At 49.0% G+C, this 24,130-nt stretch overlaps 2 protein-coding genes across 2 annotated transcripts in view; one reads left to right on the top strand and one right to left on the bottom strand.

The window, feature by feature from the left end:
* The first annotated feature begins 1,100 nt into the window (after window positions 1-1,100).
* Window positions 1,101-14,854, top strand: ZNF500 (zinc finger protein 500). Its single transcript, XM_063101090.1, is given in 10 exon segments — window positions 1,101-1,212; window positions 1,860-2,296; window positions 2,298-2,357; window positions 4,000-4,087; window positions 4,090-4,182; window positions 5,582-5,733; window positions 5,826-5,934; window positions 14,119-14,201; window positions 14,233-14,412; window positions 14,415-14,854. Coding segments are annotated over 9 exon segments (1,473 nt in total). The 5' UTR covers window positions 1,101-1,212; window positions 1,860-1,942; the 3' UTR covers window positions 14,769-14,854.
* A 2,033-nt stretch (window positions 14,855-16,887) lies between these two features.
* Window positions 16,888-24,130, bottom strand: part of DNAAF8 (dynein axonemal assembly factor 8) — a 32,089-nt gene continuing 24,846 nt past the window's right edge. The window contains 4 exon segments of the mRNA XM_063099569.1: window positions 16,888-17,890; window positions 19,079-19,171; window positions 19,173-19,240; window positions 19,243-19,370. Of these exon segments, the coding sequence (XP_062955639.1) occupies window positions 19,088-19,171; window positions 19,173-19,240; window positions 19,243-19,370 (280 nt within the window). The 3' untranslated portion in view covers window positions 16,888-17,890; window positions 19,079-19,087.

Here is a 24,130-nt window from a genome sequence, read left to right as displayed (position 1 = left end):
CCCAGGAGGGGCAGTCTCCAGAAATCAGTGGCGGGCAGCCCAGTGTCTTGTCCTGCCTGGTGTGCTCACGATAAAGCCTGTAAATTGAATGAAAGGGGGAAAATGCAACGTGAGAGAGAGTGGTGAGGAGATGTGGAAGAAAAGAACAGAGCAGAAAGCGGAGAAAGATATGTCCCTGGCGGGAGACTGGTTGCTTCCAGCCAGTGGGAGCGTGTGGTAAGGTGTTAGGCCTTGGAGTCCCGAGCTGAAGGACTCAGGAATCGCCCAGTCATTATGCCAGTGATCACGTAATGTGACGTGCTAGACACTGGAGCACTGTGCTCCCAGCTGGGCACATAATCCTCACGGTAACACTTGCTAACATGTGTGAGCCCACAGGAGAAAAGTATTATCTTTTCCTCACCCATGCTAGGTTCATGGCTGAGGCGCCTATAGCAAAAGCATGACTGCTTAGCACAAAGTGGAGCCCAATAAAAATGTGACTAAATTAACAAATAAAAAACAAGCAATTGATAACCAAAATGGCCCAAACGAGTAACTTCCTGGGTTTTTCATTCCTAGTCTCTAAAATTAAGGGGTTGAACTAGAACAGCCACCTGGGTTCCAGCTTCACCCCAGCTCTACCACTTACTGGCGCATGTGACCTTGGGCAAGTGGCTGAACCTCTTTATGCTCCGGTTTTTATAAAAGAGGAACAACAGTACCTGCCACTTAGAGTTGTTTTTGTTTCAAAGACGAACCGAGTTAATAACTGCAAAGCGCTTAGAACAGTGTCTGGCACATCCAAAATACTACGTAAATTTTTTTTCAAAGTAAATTTCCAAGGTCCTCTCCACTGGTCTTTCTCAGGCCAGGGGAGGACCGGTGTGGAAAGGAGGTGGGGAGTGTGGTCCAGAGGCTGGAGCGCCTCCGAGCTCTCGCGCATGCTCGCAGAAGGGGCGATGGGGCAGGAAGGACTACTTTACCCACAATGCCTCCTGTGGGCCCGCCCACATGGCGTCGTTCCCACGGCTTCCAGCCAATGGCGCGAGGACTGCGCTACCCACAATGCCTCCCGTGGGCCCGCTCACCGGCCTCCTTCCTGCGCTTGGGTTGGGAGTTCTTCGCCCCACCGACCGGTGTCCCGAAGTGGCCGGCACGCCTAGTTCCCCGCCGCAGCGGTCCCGCTCCCGTCCGGCCTCCTGCTCCGGCCACGTCCGAGCAGCGCTGCCGGTGAATGGGGACGCGGGGGCGTGGGTCCCGGTTCAAGCTTCCATCCCGCGGCCTGGGCCGGATGCTGGGTCTGTGCTTCGTCCGCGGCCACCGCTCACTCCCCACCTGAGGGGAGTCACAAGCCTCCCAGGACCCTGGAATTGGAGGGGCTGTGTTGACCATCCACTCGGGGATACTCGATGGGGCCCGTGGAGGGGCTTCAGGGCTCACCGAGCCCGGACATCGGGAATCAGTTGCGACACAATCTGTCTTCCTGGGACGAAGGGGCCCCGGTTTTCACTACATTTCCAAAGGGACCCCTTCCAAAGGGGCCGACTGTAATAGTGGAAAACTCACGTTTCTCAAGCTCTGACCACGTACCAGGCAGTGTGCTAAGTAAACCCTCTCCAAACATCCCTTTCAGATCTCTCTCAGCCTGTGTGTAGGTCATATTATTATTTCATTTTTTTCCCCCCCAAAGAGGAAACAAGCCTAGAGACGTTAAGTAATGTGTCTGGGAATCAGCAAGGGTTATTAGTAAAGACAGGGTTTATCTGTTTCAACCCTTTTCCTGTTGCAAATGAAAGTAAGTTGGCCCTGGAACCAGGGGTGCAGATGACTTATCTGGCTCCAGTACTGCACTACAGATGATTTTATCTTCTCTCCAGATTCCTGAAAAACACCCTTTCCAGTGTCTGGCCAGACAGATTTGACCCCACGTCCTGAGCAGGAGTAAGGCCGATTGGGAACAATGGCAACTGCCCCTGGCCTGCAATCTCCACCACCCCTGGAGCAAGATCGGGAGCAGGAAGAATACCTGATCGTGAAGGTCGAGGAGGACTTCTGCTGGGAAGAGGAGCCCTCACCGGAGATGGAATACCCCAGCCCCGAGACCTTCTGCCAGCTCTTCTGGCTCTTCTGCTACCAGGAGGTCGCTGGACCCCAGGAGGCCCTGAGCCGCCTCTGGGAGCTCTGCTGCCGCTGGCTGCAGCCGGAGCTGCGCACCAAGGAGCAGATCCTGGAACGGCTGGTGCTGGAGCAGTTCCTGACAGTGCTGCCGGGGGAGATCCAGGGCTGGGTGCACGAGCAGCACCCGCAGAGTGGTTGAGGAGGCCATGGTCCTCGTGGAAGGGCTGCAGCGGGAGCCCAGGAAACAGAGGCAGTGGGTGAGGTGGGGGGGCATTTTGACCCTGAGGTGAGGAAAAGGGGCCCCCGTTGCTGAGGTCTGCAGCTGGAGAATCCTTGGTTATTGGGAGGGCCAGGGGCTACCTAAATACAGTGAATTGAAGAAGGCAGATGCAAAATGTTTTTCAACCTTGGCCAGTGGTTGTCCAGCCTTTAACTACATACAGCACCACTATCCCTTTATAAACTAGTGTGGATTGTCTCATTAGCACTGTCCCAGCATAGGCCAGACACCTTCCAAGTCCAGGCTTTGGGAGTATAAGACTCCCCAAAAGAGGGAAGGACACTGTGAAGAAAGACCAGGGGCTGGGGGCACCCTGGTTAGAATCCCCAGAGGTTCCCCAATTTTTCTAGAGCTGTGCCATCCAAAACAGTAGCTACCCAGCCACATGTAATTTTTAAAATTATAACTAAATCAATTTTTAAACATAGTTCCTCAGTTGCACTGGCCACCTTTGAAGGGCTAGTTCTTCATACGTGGCTAGTGGCAGCTGTCCTGGACATCACAGATACAGGACACACCCATCATCACGGGACATTCTATAGACATCGCTGTCTAGAGTAGATATTCTACAGACAACACACTCCAGCTCCTTCCAGCTACATTTGGAGAAGAGCAGGAAGTTTCTTACAAATTTCTCCTGCTCTAGTTTTAGTCACTAAACTCCTTGAACTTAAAAAAGTCCTTCCATCTGTTGTTCCTACTCTTTTTTTCAGTGCCATGCCCAGACAAGGCACTTGGCCAATGCTGGCAGGTCATTTTTCTCCCTGTGGCAATGCCATTGGCCACTCACTGCTGCTCTTTTGCATTCAGCAGAATGGACAATCCCCCAAACTTGGCCACAATGGGAGTTCACTGCAGGAAGAAAATCCTGCATCTTGGTGGCGAAGGACTCAGGCTTCTTTCCCAGCCCTTCTGGCCTCAGTGTTGGGGTTCCTGGCATGGCTTTCCTCTTTCACTGTGCATGCCATCACTGAGCAGAGGGGGGCAGGCCTCTCTGGCCAGGGACTGTCTCCTCTTAGAAGTGTGGAATGTTGGACGGGAGGGAGCCTGAGACGGGGTCCCCAGGACTAGTTTTGCAGTTCCCTGGGGATGTCTCTTGTCTCAAGTGTGGATTGGCTCGTGAACACTGTCCCAGCATAGGCCATACACTTTCTAAGGCAGGGCTTTGGGAGTTGAAGAGACCTCAAAAGAGGGAAGGACACTGGGAAGAAAGACCAGAGCTCAGTTCTGAGACCCAATTTCATCTAAGTCATCTTTCCTGGAATCAGGAAATAGATCATCCCAGAACACCTGTAGATGATTTGAAAAATCTAGCAAACTGAAATGAAACCACGGCTGATTCGGGGCACTTCTGGCCCAGGGTCTCTTGGGAGCACCAAGGAACAGAGTGTAAAAATGTGACAGTGACACTGATGTAGTGTGACAGGGAGAAACGTGGAGTAGAGCAGGCCTCTTGTCCAGGAGGGAAGCCTGATGTCTCCCAGGAGCTGGCTGGAGGGACAACTGTGCACACAGTCAGGCAGAGGGAACGAATCTGCAGACAAAGGGGTTGGGGACCCTGTTGGGGTTTTCCTTGTTCCCTTCTGGGAGCTGGGGGGCAGATCTCTGTCTGTGTCCAGGGCTCAGAGGTGCTCTCTGACGACGTGGTGCCCCTTGGGACAGGGAGACAGACCTTGGAACACCAGGTGGAAGCTCAGCCAGAGAAGCTCTCCTAGAGGAAGGGGCTCAATGCTCCAGTCAGCGACCCTCAGCCCAGGCTCACCACAGACTAAAAAGTGGCCCCCTGCTCTGGCCAAAGAGGGGTGAGTAGCTGTCCTGCTGCAGGAAAGAGAAGTGTCACAGGAGGGGGCCTGCTGGAATGTGGGTGCACAGGCTCTGATGAGCTAAGCTGGAGTGGGGAGCAGCTGGGACCATCCGGGCCTTTGCTGCCATCCATGTGTGCCTGGGCGGTCAGGGGTGCTGGGGTGAGTGGTGTGGGCTCCCCCTGTGACTCCCAGGATCAGGAGACGGTAGCATCTTCTTCCTTCTTTTCAGCTTGGCCCCAGGTAAGCAGGCATTCCTGGTCTGTAGCATCCCCCTGTCTGGCCCTGTGTGTCACTCCCTTGTTAAGGAGACACTTCTCCCCCCGTGGCCAGGGCTTTGGATGTTAGAGGAGCTCCCCTCTGGAGTTTCCTTGCTCTGTCCTGGCCTCCTGGGAAGTCCTGCCTTCTTTCCAGATGCCACCTGAGTATTAGGCAGTCCCGGAAGATTCTGGGGTCTGACAGTGAGGCAGGGTGCTGGAATCTCTTCAGGTCTGGGTAAAATACAGGTTCCTCCCACACTCCCTGGTCTGGAATGGGAATCTCCTTTGCTTGCTTGTTTGTTTTCTAAATAACAGCTCTATTGGGATATATGAGGATACTTCAGAAAGTTCATGGAAAAATAGAATGGGAAGATAATATGAATCGTTCTGAGTTTTTTGTTTTTGTTTTTTTTTTAAAGATGACCTGTAAGGGGATCTTAACCCGTGGCTTGGTGTTGTCAGCACCACGCTCTCCCAAGTGAGCCAACCAGCCATCCCTATACAGGGATCCGAACCCGTGGCCTTGGTGTTATCAGCACCACACTCTCCCGAGTGAGCCACGGGCCGGCCCTCCGTGAGCTTTTCTTAAATTTTAATTTATTGATTTCAATGAACTCCTTTAAGTACCCTGGTAATTCACATACCATACAACTCATCCATTTAAAGCATACAGTTTTTTGTTTATTTACAGAGTTGTACAACCATCACCCCAATCAATTTTAGGACATTTTTAGCATCCCCCCAGAACACCCTGGACCCATTAGCAGTCCCTCCCCATTCCTCCCTTGTCCCCCCAGTTCTAGGCAACCACTAATCTACTTCTGGTCTCTATGGGTGTGCCCTTTCTAGACTTTGTTGGCTTGTTTTTAACTACTCCCCAGGTCAGGCTGGTGCTAGATTTGGAAGCCACTGGCCTAGAGGCATCCTGACCTCCCCACATTGCCCTGTTTGAGTCCCTGAGCTGGCTGGAGCAGAGGTAGGGGTGCTAAATCTTCTCCCTGCAGAGTGTGGGCCCCAGTGACCAAGCACACAGTGATCGCAGCTGCTCCACACAGCCCATCTGTCGCTTCCACCGTGGTCTCCCAGCCCTGCAGCCAAGGAACAGAGCACAATAGCAACAGTGTTGTCCCAAAGAGCAGGATCCAGCCATGTCTGCCAAGGCTCAGGAACAGGGGTGGATGGCAGCATTCGGAGTGGCCAAGCGAGGGGACACAGGAAGGGGACCTGCCATCGTGACAAGAGTAGAGAGGGATGGGGTGACCCACCAGACAAAGCCCTGCCCAACGGAGCAGTGAGGGGTCAGTATCCTGGGCCAGTGGCCCTAGTCAGGGTGATGAGGGTGGCTCGTTCGGAGCCAGCACTGAGTGGCGTGCATTCCAGCAGGTGCCAGTGACCTTGGAGGACGTGGCTGTGTACCTGTCCAGGGAAGAGTGGGGATGCCAGGACCCAGCTCAGCAGGACCGCGGTTGGGACGTGCTGCCAGAGAATGAAGGTAACGAGCAGGGGACCTTGTCCTTTGGGACAAGCATTATAAAAATAGGACCTCCCGGCCCCATGCCCCGGGGTTGGTTCAGTCACTTGGGGCGATACCCGTTCATCCAGCTTAGCTTCAGCTTCAGTTCTGCCCTTGGCCCCCATGCACAGAGCTGCTTCCAGCAAGGTCTGGCTGTCCCCCTGTGCTGTCTAGAGGCCTCTCCTGACCACCCACCCGAGCTCACCACCCCAACACCAGCCCTTCAGTATTTTCTTTTCCCATCCATCTCTTCCCGCCACTGTGCCACCACCAAAACCTTTGCTAAAGGAATCGGGCTGGCCAGTGGGCCCAGTTGGTTAGAGCGTGGAGTTACAACACCAAGGTCAAGGGTTCTGGTCCCAATACTGCCCACTGCCAAAAAATAAAAAGCAGCATCTTGATTTACTTATCAGCGAGGGTTCTCCAGATAAACAGAACCAGTAGGAGATACAGATTTATTTTCAGGAATTGGCTCACATGATTGTAGAAACTGATGAGTCTGGCTGGCTAGAAACTTAGGATTTCTGTATTGCAGTATTGAGGCAGAAGTCCTTCTCTGGGAAACCTCAATTTTCACTTTTAAGGCCTTGAACTGATTGGATGAGGCCCCCCACACACAATGGAGGATGATCTGCTTTACCTACAATCAGCTGATTGTAGGTGTCAGTCATCTCTACAAAATACCTTCTCAGCAGCATTGAGACTGGTGTTTGACCAAACAGCGGGCACCGCAGCCTGACCAAATTGACTTATACAAATCAGCCACACCACTTTCCTTTATGTTCTTGTTTTTTCCTGTCTGTTGCACGGATGAAAATGACCACATTTCTGCTGCAGACATGGTCGCTGGACTTCTGTCCTCTGCTCTTTGTGTCTGTCTCCCCATGCATTCATTGTGACTCTCCGTTACCACTTCATCTCTTTTTCTTTTTCTTTTTTTTTTTTTTTTTGTGACCGGTAAGGGGATCGTAACCCTTGGCTTGGTGTTGCCCGCACCACGCTCAGCCAGTGAGCGCACCGGCCATCCCTATATAGGATCTGAACCTGCGGCCTCGGCGCTCCCAGCGCCGCTGCGCTCCCAGTGCTGCACTCTCCCCAGCGAGCCACGGGTTCGGCCCTTACCACTTCATCTCTATTGTCTTGTGGAAACTCCAGACCCTTCCAAAACTCCAGACCCTTCCATGGCGTCTCTCCCAAAGCCAGTGAGGGCTTTGGGCCGTTTTCTCACTTCCTCTCCCTGGGGAGAAACCGAGGCTGCACACAAGCAGAAAGCTCCTCTCACTTCTTTCTGAGCTTCCACATTTTCCGTGGATTCTTCTGACCCGCTTTGCTCTGTTAGGGAAGGGGTGTTACGGTCCCACGAGTTCTGACCCAGCTCCACGAGTTCTGACCCAGCCCCATGCTCAGGTCCTCCCTGTTCTTGCCCCGTGAGCAGAACTCCCCACTTCCAGGCCCCACGAGTGACTGCCCAGCTGGGGCAGGGGAAGTCTCAGGGGACCCAGCCAAGGGTAGTGCCTGCAGGGCCTGCTCGGGTGAGGAGATCCGCAAGAAGGAGACAGAAATCCCTGATAAGATTCTCCCCTCTCCTGGGAGTTGAGACCTTGGCAGTTGTGTTTGAAGTTCAAGTTCAAGGGCTTAGAGCAAAGGTCGGCAGACTTTTTCTGTAAATGACCAGATTGTAGATGTCTCAGGTTTCATGGGCCATATAATCTCTGTTGCAACTACTGCCATCCCTCTGTATCAGCTGGTTGAAAATATTTGGGGAAAGAAAAACAACAATACAGCAGTTTAAAAAAATACATAAAAAGTACAGTATAACAACTATTTACGTAGCATTTATACTTGTATTAGGTATTATAAGTAATCTAAAGACGATTTAAAGTATACAGGAGAGGGCTGACCCATGACTCACTCAGGAGAGTGTGGTGCTGATAACACCAAGGCCACGGGTTCAGATCCTATATAGGGATGGCCGGTTCACTTACTGGCTGAGCGTGGTGTTGACAACACCAAGCCAAGGGTTAAGATCCCTTTACCGGTCATCTTTTAAAAATAAATAAATAAAGTATACAGGAGGATGTGTGTAGATTATTTGCAAATACTACATAGTATTATGCAAGGGACTTGAACATCCATGGATTTTAGTATCCACGGGGTCCTGGAACCATCCTCCACAGATACTGAGGGACGACTGTACTCAGGTCCACGTTCTAGTGCAGAAGCAGCTATGAACAGTAGGAAAACAAATGGGCGTGGCTTTGTTGCATTAAAACTTCATTTGTAAAAACGGGTGTTGGCTTGTGGTTTGCCCAGTCCTGGCCCAAAGGAAAGGCAGGGGAGAGAGATGACCCTAGGAAAGGTCTGGGGCTCAGGAAGGAATCCCTCAACAGAAGGAGAGTCACAACAGCAGGCTGGGATGAGGTAATGGCATGCAGGCAAGGTGAAGCCAGAAGGGTAAGGGCACACGGGCAGCCTGGGCTGGGCACAGCCCATCAGAACAGCTCCCAGGAGAGATGCTGAAGCCCTGCATCGGCAGCACTGAGTATGCACCTCCTGTGTGCAGGGCACTGTGTGAGCTCCTCCAGGGCCAGCAGGAAGAAGTTAAATGCTTTACACGGTGGCAGGAGCTGCCCTCTTCTTCCCCACCCACACCCCGGCTCTGTCAGATGGAGGGAATAATGTCAGGTCCCATTCAGGGAGCAAGCTGGTTTTGTTTCTTATCAAGAGTTGTCTTTTTTTTTTTTACTATTAAAATTTTTTATTTATTATTATTATTTATTAAAACATGACCAGTAAGGTGATCTTAACCCTTGACTTGGTGTTGTCAACACCACGCTCTCCCAAGTGAGTTAACTGGCCATGCCTATATAGGGATCCGAACCTGTGGCCTTGGTGTTATCAGCACCGCACTCTCCCAAGTGAGCTACAGGCCGGCCCTTAAAATTATTTAGTAGCATCATTTTTAAAAATTTTGTTTAGTTTTGTTTATGTTTTGGCAGCTGGCTAGTACAGGGATCCAAACCCTTGACCTCGGTGTTATAATACTGTGCTGTAACCAACTGAGCTAACAGGCCAGTCTTTCTTTTTTTTTTTTTTTTTTTGTCTTTTTGTGACCGGCCGTACCGCGCTCAGCCAGTGAGCGCACCGGCCATCCTTATATAGGATCCGAACCCGCGGCGGGAGCACTGCTGTGCTCCCAGTGCCGCACTCTCCCGAGCGCGCCACGGGATCGGCCCCAGTCTTTCTTTTAAAAAGTTTTTATTGTCATAAAATACATACAATTTGCCCTTTGTAAGTATACAATTCAGTGTCATAAAGTACATTCACACTGTTGTGCAAGCATCACCACCATCTGTCTCCAGAACTTTTTCATCTTCCCAAAACTGAAACTCTGTCCCCTGTCCCCGTTAAACACTAACTCTCCATCCCTCCTCCTGCAGCCCCTGGAGACTACCCTCGTCTTTGTGTCTGTGTGAATTTGCCTCCTCTAGGTACCGCATAGAAGAGGAATCATAAATATTTGTCCTTTTGTGCCTGGATTATTTCACTTAGCATAACGTCCCACAGGCTCGTCCATGTAGCACGAGTCTGAATTTCCTTCCTTTTTAAGGCGAATAATATTTGATTGTATGCATACACTACATTTTGTTTATCCACTCATCTGTTGATGGACACTTGGGTTGCTTCTACCTTTTAACTATTGTGAGTAGTGCTGCTGTGAATGTGGGTATGTAGATATCTCTTGGACATCCTGCTTTTATTTCTTTTTGGTATGTATCCAGAAATAGGATTGCAGGATTATATGGTCATTCATTGTTAATTTTCTGAGGAACTGCAGTCCTGTTTTCCACAGCATCTGCGCATTTTAAATATCTACCAGCAATGCACACAGGTTCCAATTTCTCCACATCCTCACCAACACAGTTTGTTTAATAAAAAAAATTTTTTGTTGTTTTTTCATTGTGCATGTTTATGGGGTACAGTTTATTGTTTTAATACATGTATATATTGTATAATGATTTAATCAGGCTAGGTAGTATATCTATCACCTAAACATTATTTTCTGTTTTTTGATAATAGTCATCCTACTGGGTGTGAAGGGGTAACTCACTGTGACTTTCCCTAATGACAAGTGATGCTGAACATATTTTCATGTGCTTATTGGCTGTTTGTATATCTTCTCTAGAGAAATATCTATTCAAGTCCTTTGCCCATTTTTGAATTGGGTTGGTTGTTCTTTTGTTGTTGAGTTGTAGGAGTTCTTTATGTATTCTGGATACTAATCCCTTATCAGACCTATGATTTGCAAATATTTCCTCCCATTCTGTGGGTTGTCTTTTCATTGATAGTGTCCTTTGATGCACAAAAGTTTTTTTTTTGTCTTTTTCGTAACCGGCACTCAGCCAGTGAGTGCACCGGCCATTCCATAGGATCCGAACCCACGGCAGGAGCATCACCGCGCTCCCAGCGCCGCACTCTCCCGAGTGCGCCACGGGCTCGGCCCGATGCACAAAAGTTTTTAATTTTGATATAGTCCAGTTTATCTGTTTTCTTTTGCTGTCCGTGAAGAGTTAGATTTTAGGTGGTGTTGTATAAAGTTGGGTTGGTCATCTGCAAGCTCTGATGACAGGCATCTAGACCAGTGGTTCTCCACTGTGATCCATCTTGCCCCCCAGAGGACATTTGCCCGTGAGTGGAGATATTTTTAGTTGTCATGACTGGGGGGCAGGGGAGTTGTCACTGACATACAGTGGGTGGAGGCCAGGAATGCTGCTGAACATCCTGCCCCATCACAGAGACCCAGCCCAGTGTTGGCCCTGTGGACATCATTTGTACCACAATTGAGAACCCTGATCTGGAGGTTCCTGAGAGCATCTTACACACAGCCGAGTTCATGCCCCGGCACAGAGAGTCTGCAGGAGGTGACAGGGAAAGAATTGGCCAGCCCTCCTGGCTTCCTCAGGTCCACACGGAGTTCTCAGGAGGAAGGAGGGAAGAATGCGATTCTGCCTAGCTCTGCCATTTCCCTGAGCCCAGACATGACCTCCCTCCCAGGGTCATAGTTGAGTTGTTGGATTTTGCTTACAAGGTGCCAGTCCCTGTTGGTTTACATCCAGTCCTTTTTTGTGGGGGAGGGGGCAATAAAAGGTTTATTTGCACTTGCTTTAAAAAAAATCAGGATTCCTGGTTCAAAAGCCTTTAAAAAATTTTTATATATAAGGTGAAATTCACATAACATAGAATGAGTGACTTTTTCAGTGAATGGTTCAGTGGCATCTAGTACATTCACAGTCTGTACAACCATCATCTCTGTCTAGTTCAAAAGCATTTTTCATCCCCCTGAAAGGAAACCAGGACCTGACGGTAGCCACGCCCTAGTCACCCTTCCTCCAGCCCCTGGCAACCACTCATCTGCTTTCTGTCTATATGGAGTTGCCTGTTGTGGACATTTCATAGAAATGGAATCATATAATTATGTGACCTTCTGTGTTCTTCACTCAGCATAATGCCTTTAAGGTTCATGCATGTGTAGCATGTGTCAGCGCCTTATTCCCTTTTATGTCTGAATAATATTCCATTGCATGGATAGAGCACATTTTGTTTATCCCTTTGTCTATTGATGGACATTTGGGTTGTTTCCACTTTTGGGCTTCTGTGAATAATGCTGCAGTGAACATTTGTGTACAAGTTTTTGTTTGAGTATGTGTTTTCAGTTCTCTTGGGTAGATATCTAGGAGTGGAATTGCTGGGTCATGTTTTTGAGGAGCTCCTAGACTCACTTCCTTTTTAAAAAATTCTTACAACAGACCAGTGAGGTGGTTGGCCTCATCTTCCAGCCTCATCTCAATTTTATAAATGTGAAAATTGAGACTCAGTAAGCACCAGACCCATGTTTGGCTTTCTGGAGGTGCAGGTTTGGAGAGAGGAGGGGAGGGCCAAAGGGGCCTGCCCCAGTAGTCTGGCAGTGGATGGTGCCTTGAAGTGGACATTGCCAAGGGCAATGGAATATTCTGCCCCTCCTGTGTTGGATCAGCGAGTGCCTGCTGTGTGTCACCTCTTACAGAGTGACAGAAACACAAAAGATTACTCAGAGCCTATGTATTCAGAGCAATGAGAAGCCTGAAGGGACTGCACCAAGGGAAAACTCCTTCAAGAGAGGAGAGCCCAGGCACAGCCCGGAGTCAGGTTTTGCTTCAGTTTTTACAGAAGAAACACAGGTGGTTAATCAATTCTAGTGAAAACATAAACAAACTGGCTACATGACAATCTTCACTAAAGCAGGTGTAACTTAAAATAGTTCAAGCAATTTACCATCAGGAGTCATAAAACTAAGCTGTGTGATGTACAAAAAGAAACAATGAGATAATCATCGTAGTGCTTAGCTCCCCAAGAAACTAAAAGAACACCTTAGGGCAAGATGTCGAATGTCCCCCAAGCACTAACTAGCAGAATAGCCTTGAAGGTTTTAGCTCACATACTTTCCCTTCATTTAGGTTTAGCTGCAACAAGGGCAACTGCCCCCAAAGCAATCACTTTTCGCTGTGTTTCAGTTCTCTTATCTACTACATCAAAGGCTTTAGTCCTGTGAGAGTTTTCTGGTCTTTCCTAATCTTAGCATTTCTGTGTGTTTTCCTAAAGGGTTGGGCTTTGGTCCCCTAAGCTAGAGAGGCTCTGGCCTCCTAAATTACAAGACTTTGGTCTTTCTAAGCCACAGGCTTTGTCTTAAACTAAGGACTTTGGTCCTTCTACACTACAGGCTAAACTAAGGACTTCAGGCTTTGGCTCTGTGAAATACATGTGTTTTATTTCTATCTCATTAATGTCAATACCATCCACAGCTGTGTGCATAAAGCTTCTCATGGGGGCTGCTTTCACGATATCTGTTCCCCGCCCCCATCATCCAGGCACCCCAGCATGCTTTGTGCCACAATGTCCCTAGGTGGGATTACTCTCGTGCTGCAGATGAGGAAACAGAGAAGTTGAGTCATTTGCCCAAAGTCACACAGCTTGGAAGAGGCAGAATCTGGATCAGTGCAGGATCCTCTCACCTTGTGCTTGTGGCACAACAGCGGTGGTTCTTGAACTTGGATCTGTAAAGGGGCCGCAAGGGCTTCCCCAAAGCGTGCAAGGGGGTGGCCCAATAGCTGGGACCTCATGCCTCCTGGTCCTGCTCCAATCAGAACAGCCTAGAGCAGGGTTTCTGCACCTCGGCCCTGTTGATATCGGGGCCTACATCACTTTCTGTGATGGGGCGTCCTGTGCAATGTGGAATGGTTTCCAGCATCTACAGGGTAGAGGCCAGTTACAAACCCTGTATTAATCTGTTTCTGTTGCTTATAACAAAACACACGGAACTGGATATTTTATAAATAAAATGAAATTAATTGCTTACAGTTTCAGAGGCTGGGAAATCCAAAGTCCAGAGAACACATCTGGTGAGGATCTCCTTTGGTGATAGATTTACAGCAATGCAGGGGTCTCACATGGCAGAAAGTGGCAGAGCAGAGATTCTCATGTGCTCTCCTTGTAAAGCCCTCAGAACCACACCCCTGGCCACCATTATTAATCCATTCACAGTGGCACGGTCCTACACTCTAATCACCTCTTCAAGGCCCCACCTTTCAATTACCATAATAGGATTTCCCACCCTTTCAACACTGTCACAGTGGGGGCCAAGTTTCCAATACCTGGAACTCGGGACACAATTTAAGCTTCAGTGAGTTTGGGGGGGACATTCAATCCACAGCAAACCCCTCTCCAACCATGACAAAAACGTCTCCCAACATTGCCTCCAGGTGACAATCCCTGGCCTAGAAGTTATGGCACACTGGCACAGACTCCTGGGCTCTGTAACTTACCAGCCCTATGACTCTGGGTAAGTTCCTTAAACTTCCTGTGCCTCAGTTTCCTCACCTGCAAGATGTGCCTGGTAATAGCACTGGCTCTTATGGGTGTTGGAGGATGAAGTAAGTTTTTGTTCATTTGGAACAGTGTCTGGCATGTGGTATTAGAATCTCCAGTGAGGGTTCTAACACTTCCCTGCTAAATGTTTGGAAGGAGAATTTGGAGAGACCCGCCCAGCATGTGTCTCCCTCTTTTCATAAGTGGTTCCCTTCCCCTCTCCCCGTGAGTGCCTCAGGGACTGTGCTTTCTCTGTCTCAGGGCGTAGGACCCAGCTGGAGGGTGACAGTGACACCTTGGAGGACCCACAAGGAGAACGGAGCAGTGCAAGGTGCTGTTGGGCAGTGTTGGGGGTCCAGCCACCCCAGGCCTGAGCAGCCACATGGCTGCTCCCCACTGGACAGAGCAGGGGTCAACAAGCCATACATGTGCCCTGAATGTGGCAAAGGCTTTAGCAAAATGTCCCACTTGACCAAGCACCAGCACACGCACACCAGGGAACGGCCCTAAAAGTGCCTGGTGTGTGGGAAGGTCTTCAGTGACCACTCCAACTTGCACTCAGCATGCACCAGCAGGTGCACACAGGCAAGAAGCCCTACCCATGCCCCAAGTGCGACAAGTGCTTCAGCCAGAGCTCCAGCCTGGTCATCCACCACAGGATGCACACCGGGGTGCAGCCCTACTTGTGCGCCCAGTGCAGCAAGAGCTTCAACAACAGCTCCCATTTCAGTGCCCACCGCAGGACGCACACGGGTGAGAAGCCCTACGCCTGCCCAGCCTGTGGCAGGGGCTTCTGCCACGGCATTGACATACACGAGTACCAGTGGACCCACGCTGGGGACAGTGTGCCCCCCAGGCACCAGCTGGCAGCACCCCAGAGGCTGCAGGGGGCCCCTGGTGCCAAAGCCTGACCTCCACGCACAAACTCGTCCTTTCTCAGACCCTTCTTAGAAGTTCCCAGCCACAGAACTCACAAAGCTGCAGAGTCGCCTCTGTCCCAGAACCACAAACCCTGATCTGAAAGCAACATCAGGCCGACTGCTTCCTGCGGGCCCAGCATGAAGACGCAGCCATGCAGCATTTTGGATGCCCAGGCCGAGGGCAGAAGCTGGGCACTGAGCTCTAGAGCCACAGGAGCGCGTACAGGGGGCTGTGCACGTGTCCCCAGGAGGCTGGAACAAGCACCACAAGGGGCTTCCACAGTGGAGACGTGCTCTCACAGTTCGGGAGGCCGGAAGTCCAGAGTCAGGGTGTCAGCAGGGCTGCTTCTTTCTGAAGGGCCGGTGGACACTCCATCCCCTGGCTCGTCCAGCTTCTGGTGGCTGCTGGAGCGCGTACAGGGGGCTGTGCACGTGTCCCCAGGAGGCTGGAACAAGCACCACAAGGGGCTTCCACAGTGGAGACGTGCTCTCACAGTTCGGGAGGCCGGAAGTCCAGAGTCAGGGTGTCAGCAGGGCTGCTTCTTTCTGAAGGGCCGGTGGACACTCCATCCCCTGGCTCGTCCAGCTTCTGGTGGCTGCTGGTGTTCCTTGGTGCTCCTAGGCTTGTAGCCACGCCACTCCCGTTTTTGTGTCCATCGTCACGTGACCCTCTCCCCCCATGTCTGTTACTTGAGTGCCTGTTTCTGTGTGTCCTCTCCCCTTTTCATGAGGACACCAGTTGTTGGATCTAGGACCTCTCAACTCCACTTTGATGTCATATTAACTAATTATGTATGCAAAGATTCTATTTTCAAATAAGATCACATTCTAAGGTTCCAAGTGGACATGACTTTGGGGGACTGTCTTCAGCCGGCCACGGGGGAGGCCGTGACGGCCCCTGCTGTGCACGGTGTTATGTACCTGCCTTCCCTGGGCCTGGTCTCCAGCCTCCCCTCCATCCTCGCCAAACTTTCCAAATGTAGCCTTTCAAATGTGGGGTCTTTCCCAGTATGACAGCAGAGTTAGGGGGAAGTTGGGGTGAGTTTGGGGTCACCTTCATAGATCCTCCGCTGCTCTGCAAGATGGGCAACGCCTGGGGTGGGAATGCTTCTCTGAGAGCCCATCTTCCTGACCTCCCACACCCGGGGATTGACTGGGTCTGACATCTCTCCCCAGGGTGGGGTCCCGTGGTCATTTTCCAGGACATGGACTGCCTCGGTTGCCCCACTTGGTCTTTCTGAGGTAACAAGTTTCTACCTTCGAACTTCTATCTGGCCTGTGGGGCATATGATCCTTTTGTCTGTCCACACCCACATCTGGTGGATGGCTGAGAGGAGTGGTATAATAGAGTCCTTGATGGGTTTAGTCATCAGGGAAGTCATGGGACAGCTGCTGTAACCATTGGGTTCTGGAACATTCCATCTGGGCAGTTGGCCCTGGCCTTCATACCAGCCTGTGCTTCTCCATTCGTCACCCGGTGGCTGTAATATTTTCACCTTTCAACACAGCCCAGGTTTCAAGGTAGTGAGCTGCTCTTTCTTGGTTCCCTTAATAAATGTCACCCTTCTCCTGGCCCATGTGCTCTGTCCTGTGTATCCTGCACAGGATGGGGCCACCCAACACCGGGATGGTTCTTAGCCTCTAGACCAGCTTTGGGAGCTCCCATGGGCATGGGGTACCCAGCCAGCTGTGGCCAGGCCACCCTCCCATGAGAGAGCGAAGAGCCTAGCATTGTCAACACCCCTCCCCCAGGCAGCCCCCAGCCCTGGGCTCATTCCTCTGACCAATGCTGGAGGTGACTGCTGGGGAGCAGTCTGGCTCGCTATGTGGCTTCTCCCCTGGAGCCTTTCTGCCATGTCCTCTGCTGGCTTGGCCAGTCGTGGCTCTTCACCCTCACGGCTCCTGTGGATGGGGGCTCCTGGGTCCCAGGTGTGTGCGTGAGCTGGGACACTGTCTTGTGTGGTCCTAGGAAGAGGGCTTCTGTGATTTTCCTTCCACGGGTGGGGGATGGAGGCAGTGGGAGCAGCCAGCCTTGGACCCTGGTCTGAACACCACCACTGCCTCCCAGGTTGCCCTGATAGAGTTCACAGGCAGAGTTGAACATGGAACAAAGAGTTTATTTTCTGTCACTGTGAGACATTCTAAATGAACTTACTGGCATTAAAAGGGTGAAGATTGGAGAAAATGATGGGGTTAAAGAAGAAATAGCCTCTGCTCTTGACAGCTAAGTGGGAGGCTGCTGTGTTGTCCCAGGCTGCATGCGCACAGGATGCAGGGACTGGTGGGGGCCCCAGTTGAGGGAGCCTGGTCTTGCCCAGCAGGAGCTGCCTCCCCCAGGCCTTCTGTGGCCTTTATGGAAGCCTGTGTGGCACTTGGCTTCTAATGGGAATGCCCCTTGTGGTTGGGAGCCGGGGTTGGTGGTGAGGTCCTTGGTGGCCAGATCAAGTGGGGCCTGGAGAGCAGAAGTTGGTGGCCCCATTTTGGCTGCCTGTGGCTGGCATTTGCATGATGTTGCTGCTGGCCTCAGCTGGGCAGGGCTCATCTGGCCAGGTGCAGGGCTTGATGTAGAGAGACCCCTGCCCACCCTCAGTAGTACAGCAGCCAGCAGTGACCCCTGTTGAATGCTGGAACGTTTGATCAAATGCCAAGTGCCCTGCCATGCTGCCTGCATCCATGGCATGGAGGGACCTGAGGTGACGATTTCTATGCTCTTCCCATGGGGCAGGCAGGGGCCTGGAGACGAGTTGGCGAGAGAACAAAGGTGTCAGGGATCAGGCTTCTGCCTACTAGGGAGAGGTCTGTCTGAGAGCAGCACTTACGAAAGGACTCTGAAGGGCTGGCCCGTGGCTCACTCGGGAGAGTGCAGTGCTGATAACACCAAGGCCATGGGTTCAGATCCTAAATAGGGATGGCTGGTTCGCTCACTGGCTGAGCGTGGTGCTGACAACACCAAGCCAAGGGTTAAGATCCCCTTACCAGTCATCTTAAAAAAAAAAAAAAAACAAAAAACAAAAGGACTCTGAAAACGGGCGCAGGGCTGGCCGGTCACTCAGTGGGTGACAGTGTGGTGCTGGTAACAACACAGTCCAGGGTTCCATCGCTGTACCAGCCAGCTGCCAAAACAAAACAAAAACAGCAGGGTTAGAGAATAAAGCTTCCAAGTGACAGGACGGAAAGTGACAGAATGGAGGGAGACCAGGGCACCTCCTGTGGGGGCGGGGCCTTGGCAGGGGGAACCCACTGGCCACCAGCTCTTGCTCGTTATGGGCAGCGGGACACTGCTCCATTCCACAAGGAGAGGGTGTCCAGGTTTTAGAATATCCAATATTCTGTCTAGATTTGTAAAGTCAACACCACCTTCAGTTTGGAAGGATACTGAAACTTATGTGTGCCTTTGTATCTTGGGTAAAGAAAAAAGAGAAAGCTAATTTCAACATTATCTCCTTTTCAAAACCTCTGTTAGGTCTGTATGTGCATCTCTGTGGTATATGTTAATTTAGGTATGCAAAATAGGTACCCAGGGGCCCAGGCAATGAGGGAAAAGTCTTTTTCAACACTGCAATTCTCTAAATGGTTTTACTTAATTTTTTTTTTTTTTTTTGGCAGCTAGCCAGCCCTTGACCTTGATGCTATCAACACCTCAACACCTTGCTCTAACCAACTATGTTTTACTTAATTTTAAAAGAGACCTTGTGTTTCAGATCCCAGAGGTCAGCTGCCAAAAAGAAATAAAAAGTAAAATAGGCACCGGCCCGTGGCTCACTTGGGAGTGCGGTGCTGATAACACCAAGGCCATGGGTTCAGATCCTAAATAGGGATGGCCGGTTAGTTCACTGGGTGAGCATGGTGCTGACAACACCAAGTCAAGGATTAAGATCCCCTTACCAGCCATCTTTAAAAAATATATAATAATAATAAAATAAAATAAGACCTTGTATATAGATGCTCATTAAGGAAAAAATGCAGAAATGGAAAAAGATGCCAAAGCCTTGTGGTCCTGCTGTGAGACCCACACCACAGTCCTCACGCTGTTTCCTTCCACACTCTTCCAGAGGACTGGGCCACCTGGGTTCCCAGAGTTGCTGTCACACTTTAGGTACAGATTAGTTTGTATCTTTTCTCTAAGTGCATGAAAGTGTTGTGACCATATTCTACAGAGGACTGGGTGATGTCCACAGTCTGAGGTCCCTGACTCACAAAGGTACCTGCTGATGGAAACACGTGGAGGGTGAGAGGACAGTAGGGCCCAGTGCTGATGCACAGTCAAACTGCCCCCAAATCTGCTTCTCAGATCCTGTTACCTGAGGCATCTATAGTTGGCCCAGAAGAGGTACCAGGACTTCCCTGGCTGTCCCCAGCCCAAGATGGTCTCCCAGGACCCTGGGACTTCCTTCCTGGGAGTCTGGCCTGGGTGCTCTGCCCCTCAGCCCACAGCTGGACATGCTGCTTCCTCCAGCTCCTGATCCGACCACATCTTCAGGGACCTGAGCCTCCTGGCCACCAGGACCCTTGCTGGCAGGAGGCTCGGGGTGAGCCATCCCCTTCCGAAACTCCCTGAGCTGCTGGAGAAGCTGACTCTTGCCAGTACAGTTCCTGTGACACAGTAAAACCAACCTTACTTGATGCCACGTGGAGGCCAAACCTCCCAAAACTTTGCTACTGAAATGGGAGAAGAGCATGTAGTCTCAGCTCCCATTTCAAAATAAGGACATGATTCAGGCAGCCTCTGACAGCTGCTGGGATCTGGTTGGGAAGCAGAGGGATTCTGATGCTTGGAATGCAGGCAGAGCACTTTCCCCTTAGGAGCGACTCCAGGAGCCCCCAACAGGAAGGCAACAAAAAGTCACCATCCACCCTTTCTGAGTTCCATCTCTGAATTTAGGTTTAAGTTGGTTAAACCCAACTGATGGAGGCCATTCCTGGGTCTGCACGTCTGTGGCGGCCAGAACTTCTGTGTCTGGCCGTTCTCCCTTCACAATTCCCAATCCAGTCACCCATTCTGGGAGGTTCTCAACCGCTGGTCCTGCCATCTTCCAGCCTCCTGCACTGCCTCTGGCCTGAACATATTGAATTTGAGGGCAATGACACCGATTAGCATGAATGCAAAGACAATGAGTTTGAACATCAAGAAACATTTACAGACAAGGAGGAAAGCAAAGAGAAAAAAAAACAAAGGAGGTTTCATAGCCGGGGCCTTCCCATCAACCGAACTCCCTGCCTTCCCAGCCACCAGAGCCCCCTGCACTGCCTCCAGCCTGAAGATAATGAATTTGAGGGCCATGAGACTGAGTACTGAGAAGGCAAAGAGAGTGACGTTGAATATCAAGAAAGATTTATAGATGATGAGGAAAGAAACAAAGAAGTTTTGGTAGTGGGGGCCTTGTGAATTGCAGTGTTATCACCAGCTGTTGAAACTCCGGAATGGTGTTCGGTTCCACTGGATGTCAGTGTTTTGCTCAGTGTCACATGGTATGGTTTTACAGCTTTTGCAGGTACCCATAAAGGACCTGTAGGGGAAAGAACACAAGCATACCCTCTCCCCAGTGTTAGCAATTCCACAGGTCCCAACCATTGTGGTCCTGTCGGTAGGTGGTGGTATAAAACTAAGGGTTTAGATCTGTTCTTAGGAGGGATAAAGTGCTGTTCTGTGGCAGCAAAGGCAGAAAGACAATGCTTTTAAACATGTTTAATAGTTTCTCCTGTTTGGGCAGTAGCATGAATAAGACCAGAGTAAGTATCAGTAATAACATGTAAATATTTAAGGCATCCAAAAGGGGCATAACGAGTGATGTCCACCTGCCAAATTTCATTACTTTTACTCCTTGAGGATTAACTCCTCCAGGGAAATTAGATTTAGAAAACCTCTGACAGTTGGGGCAGGCACAAACAATGTCTCGAGCTTGTTTATAAGAAATCTGATGCATGTTAGCCCAAGCTCGTGCCCCTTGATGAAAAAACTGATGAGACCAATAGCCTTTTGTAAAACATTATTATACATAACAAAGTGATCAGCCATATCATTTCCTGTTGATAAAGGACCAGGGAGGTTAGAATGAGAACATATATGAGTTACATAGAAAGGACAATGCCTTTTTTGGGTATGTTTTTGTAAATGTTGAAACATCTCAAATAAAAGAAAATCATTTCCCTCATGGATAGATGCATCTTGAATTGTAAGGCCCCAACTACGTAGGCAGAGTCAGCCACTAAATTAAGTGGCTGAGTGGAAAATGTTGTAAAGCTACAATAGCAGCAGCCAATTCAGTCCTTTGGGTGGACTTATGATGCATAGTAACAAAATGTTCCCAGATTCCCTGTTCCTGCCATGTTATAGATCCCCTTCCTGATTTTCCAGAACCATCAATAAACACAGTTAGTGCTTGAGGGAGAGGAACAGAGGATAAGCAGGATTTTAATTGAATAGGCAGTAATTGAAGTAACTGTTGTTTGACAAGTAAAGTAGCTTGATTTAATTTCTCCTCTTTAAGAGGCCACTGCTCCCCTCAAACCGGAGGACCAGGGGTCCATTGTAGTTTGAGTGGCGGGAGTGTGGCAGTGGCTGTCATGATAAATTTTGAAGATGTCCCAATATAAACATCCCATTGAGCAAGGTCTCGGCCCCATAAAGTTTGAGAGAGATCTAGAACATAAGGCACAATGGAGGCAGTTTGTCCCTCACGGCCAGTACGTAATAAAGGATTTTTACTTTGACAAGAGGATTTGGACCCACCTAGTCCAGTAAGTTTAACTGGCGAAAAGCTGTTTTCCATTATGGAGTCCAATCTTTTTTTGCAATTATACTAACAGCCCCTGAATCTACCAATCCTGTAATTTACTTTTGTTCAACAGATAATGTTAACAGTGGCTGAGCATTATTTAATTTTTGTATCCAAAAAGTATCAGAAGCAGTAGATTCAGGTTCAGATTTTGTTTCAGGAAACAAAGAGGACAAGAGAACTAGTTGAGCTATTTGAGTCCCTTATCCTAAACTGGTTATCATAACATGAATTGGTCCCAGACTATTAGGTGGGATTAGTTCTGGAATAATTTGGATACCAATTACAGAGTATTTTAGATTGCCCAGTATAATACCAAGGGCGTTGAAAGGTAATGGACTGGAGAGATTGTACTTGTCCTGCTTCATCTAAAATAGCATCTTCCGTTAAGATCAAATCAACAATTGTCTGATCATTTATTTGAAGCCTGGGGGAGGAAAATTGTTCTGGGGAGGAGTCCAGGTCTGAACCTGAGCACTGAGAATTTGACTCTCCTTGTTTATTGGGGTGCAAGAGTCAGCTCCCCCTTGCCCATTTCCCAATATGGGATTGTCTTCTATATCAGATTTAGATCTGCAGTCATTTGACCAATGAAATCCTTTTTTTACATTTAGAACTGTTCTTTTTTTTTTTTTTTTTTTTTTTGGTCGTTTTATTTTTTGCTGTTTGTAATCCTTTTGAAAATGACCTTCCTTTCCACATTTAAAACATTTTTTAGGTTGGAGAGCCACAGCAAGAACTTGGGCTTTATAGGTTTCAGTTCCCACATTTTGGCCAGCTCTGATCATATCAGCAAGAGTGGGATTTTTGTTTTTTATTGGAAGAAGGACCTTTTGACAGTCTTCATTAGCATTGTCAAAAGCCAATTGTAGTGAAAGTACCTGGGTTACTTGAGCATTATCAATTTGTCTAGTTATGGCATCCTGAAGACGGTTAATAAAATCTATATAATGCTCAGTGGGACCCTGTCTAATAGTAGTGAAAGATTTAGTGGGAGTATTGTTTCAAGAATTTTGTTCCAAGCCTTTACGGCTGCACGAGTTCTTTGGTCAAGCACTTGCTGAGAAGTAAAGCCTGTGCCTGAGGTGTTATAAAATCTCCTTCTCCAGACAACATATTCATGTCAATTTGAACATTGTTCTGTATATTTGCTAGAACAGTAGCATGTAAAGCTTCCCAATATTCTTGTAACCATACAGTATATTCAGCAGTTGTTAAAACAGTTTTTCCAAGTGTTTTCCAATTCCAAGGGTCATATTATACCCATTGGCAATTGATTCTAAATATCCCTTGGTAAAAGTACTATGTAAGCCACTTTCTGTTATGCTCTTTTTTTAAATCTTTCAAACAAGGAAAATGGGACGTTTTCATGTCTGGACTGAGTCCCAGTTCTTACAACAGGAAAGACATGACAAGTATCAATTCCCATGCTATGTCCTTCTTTGAGACAACGCTCCATCAAGGGAGCAAATGAATTGTTCACCTCTAACGGTAGGGGCAGGGGAGGAGGCAAGGACTGTTTTTCCTCCTCTTTAGTGACATAAATACATTTTTGTTCTTTATTAGGGTCCTGAATAGATCTTAAAGCAAATTGACGTATTTCCAAACCATTAAATGAGATGCCTTAACAGGACCTGATGCATTTCTTAAACAACGACCAATTTGTTCCCAATCCTCAATATCAAGACTTCCTTCCTTGGGATACCAAGGACATTGTTGTCTAATAACTACTAACAGTTTTACAAGTTGCTGGCCAGTTACTTTAAAGCCAGCTGCTTTAAGGAGACATTGGAGTTGTGATTTATGTTCAGTCTCCTCCTTAGATAAGGGACTTCCCATATTTTAAATGTGAAAGGAAGAGAAACAAAACCCTTTGGCCTGAAAAGTCCTATCTTGACCTGCCGCAGTTGTGCACTGCTAACCAAAAACTGCCTATGATTCCCTTACTGGGATGCGTTTCCCTTGCCGGGACGTCCCTTGCTGGGATGTGTAAATAAATGTCAGATGTCCTTTTCCTCTCCAAGGCTTGGCATGTCGGTCCCTGATCTGTGGAGTCATAAATGCCTCACACATAGCACCATTTGTCACCTCTCCCCCAGGGTGACGGAGATGCAAGGGATTATTACTCAAAGCCCATTTTTCCAGAGCAGTGACAGGCCCAGAAGGGGTTAATTCCAGGAGACGACTCCTTCAAGAGAGAAGGAATTCCTGGGAAATAACCCCAAACTAGGTTTTCTCTCTGTTTTTATTGTCCAGGCAAGAAAGTTACAGAAGAGAACACAGGTGGTTAATCAGTCATAGTGAAAACATAAGCAAACTGGCTATATGACAATTTTCATTAAAGCAGGTGCAACTTAAAAATAGTTTAAGCAATTTACCATCAAAGGAGTCATAAAACTAAGCTATGTGACATACAAAACAACAAATGAGATAATCGTTATGGCAACACGTAGTTCCCTAGGAAACTTAAACAGCTGAAGGAGAAATGTGGAACCAACCACTAACTGGCAGAGTAGCCTTGAAGCTTTTAGCACAAATATTTTCCCACTATTAGGCTTACCTGCACCAAGGACATCT

This window comes from Cynocephalus volans, chromosome 6 (genome assembly GCF_027409185.1).
Source record: "Cynocephalus volans isolate mCynVol1 chromosome 6, mCynVol1.pri, whole genome shotgun sequence".
NCBI classification, from domain to species: domain Eukaryota; kingdom Metazoa; phylum Chordata; class Mammalia; order Dermoptera; family Cynocephalidae; genus Cynocephalus; species Cynocephalus volans.
This window is presented reverse-complemented; position numbering and strand designations above follow the sequence as displayed.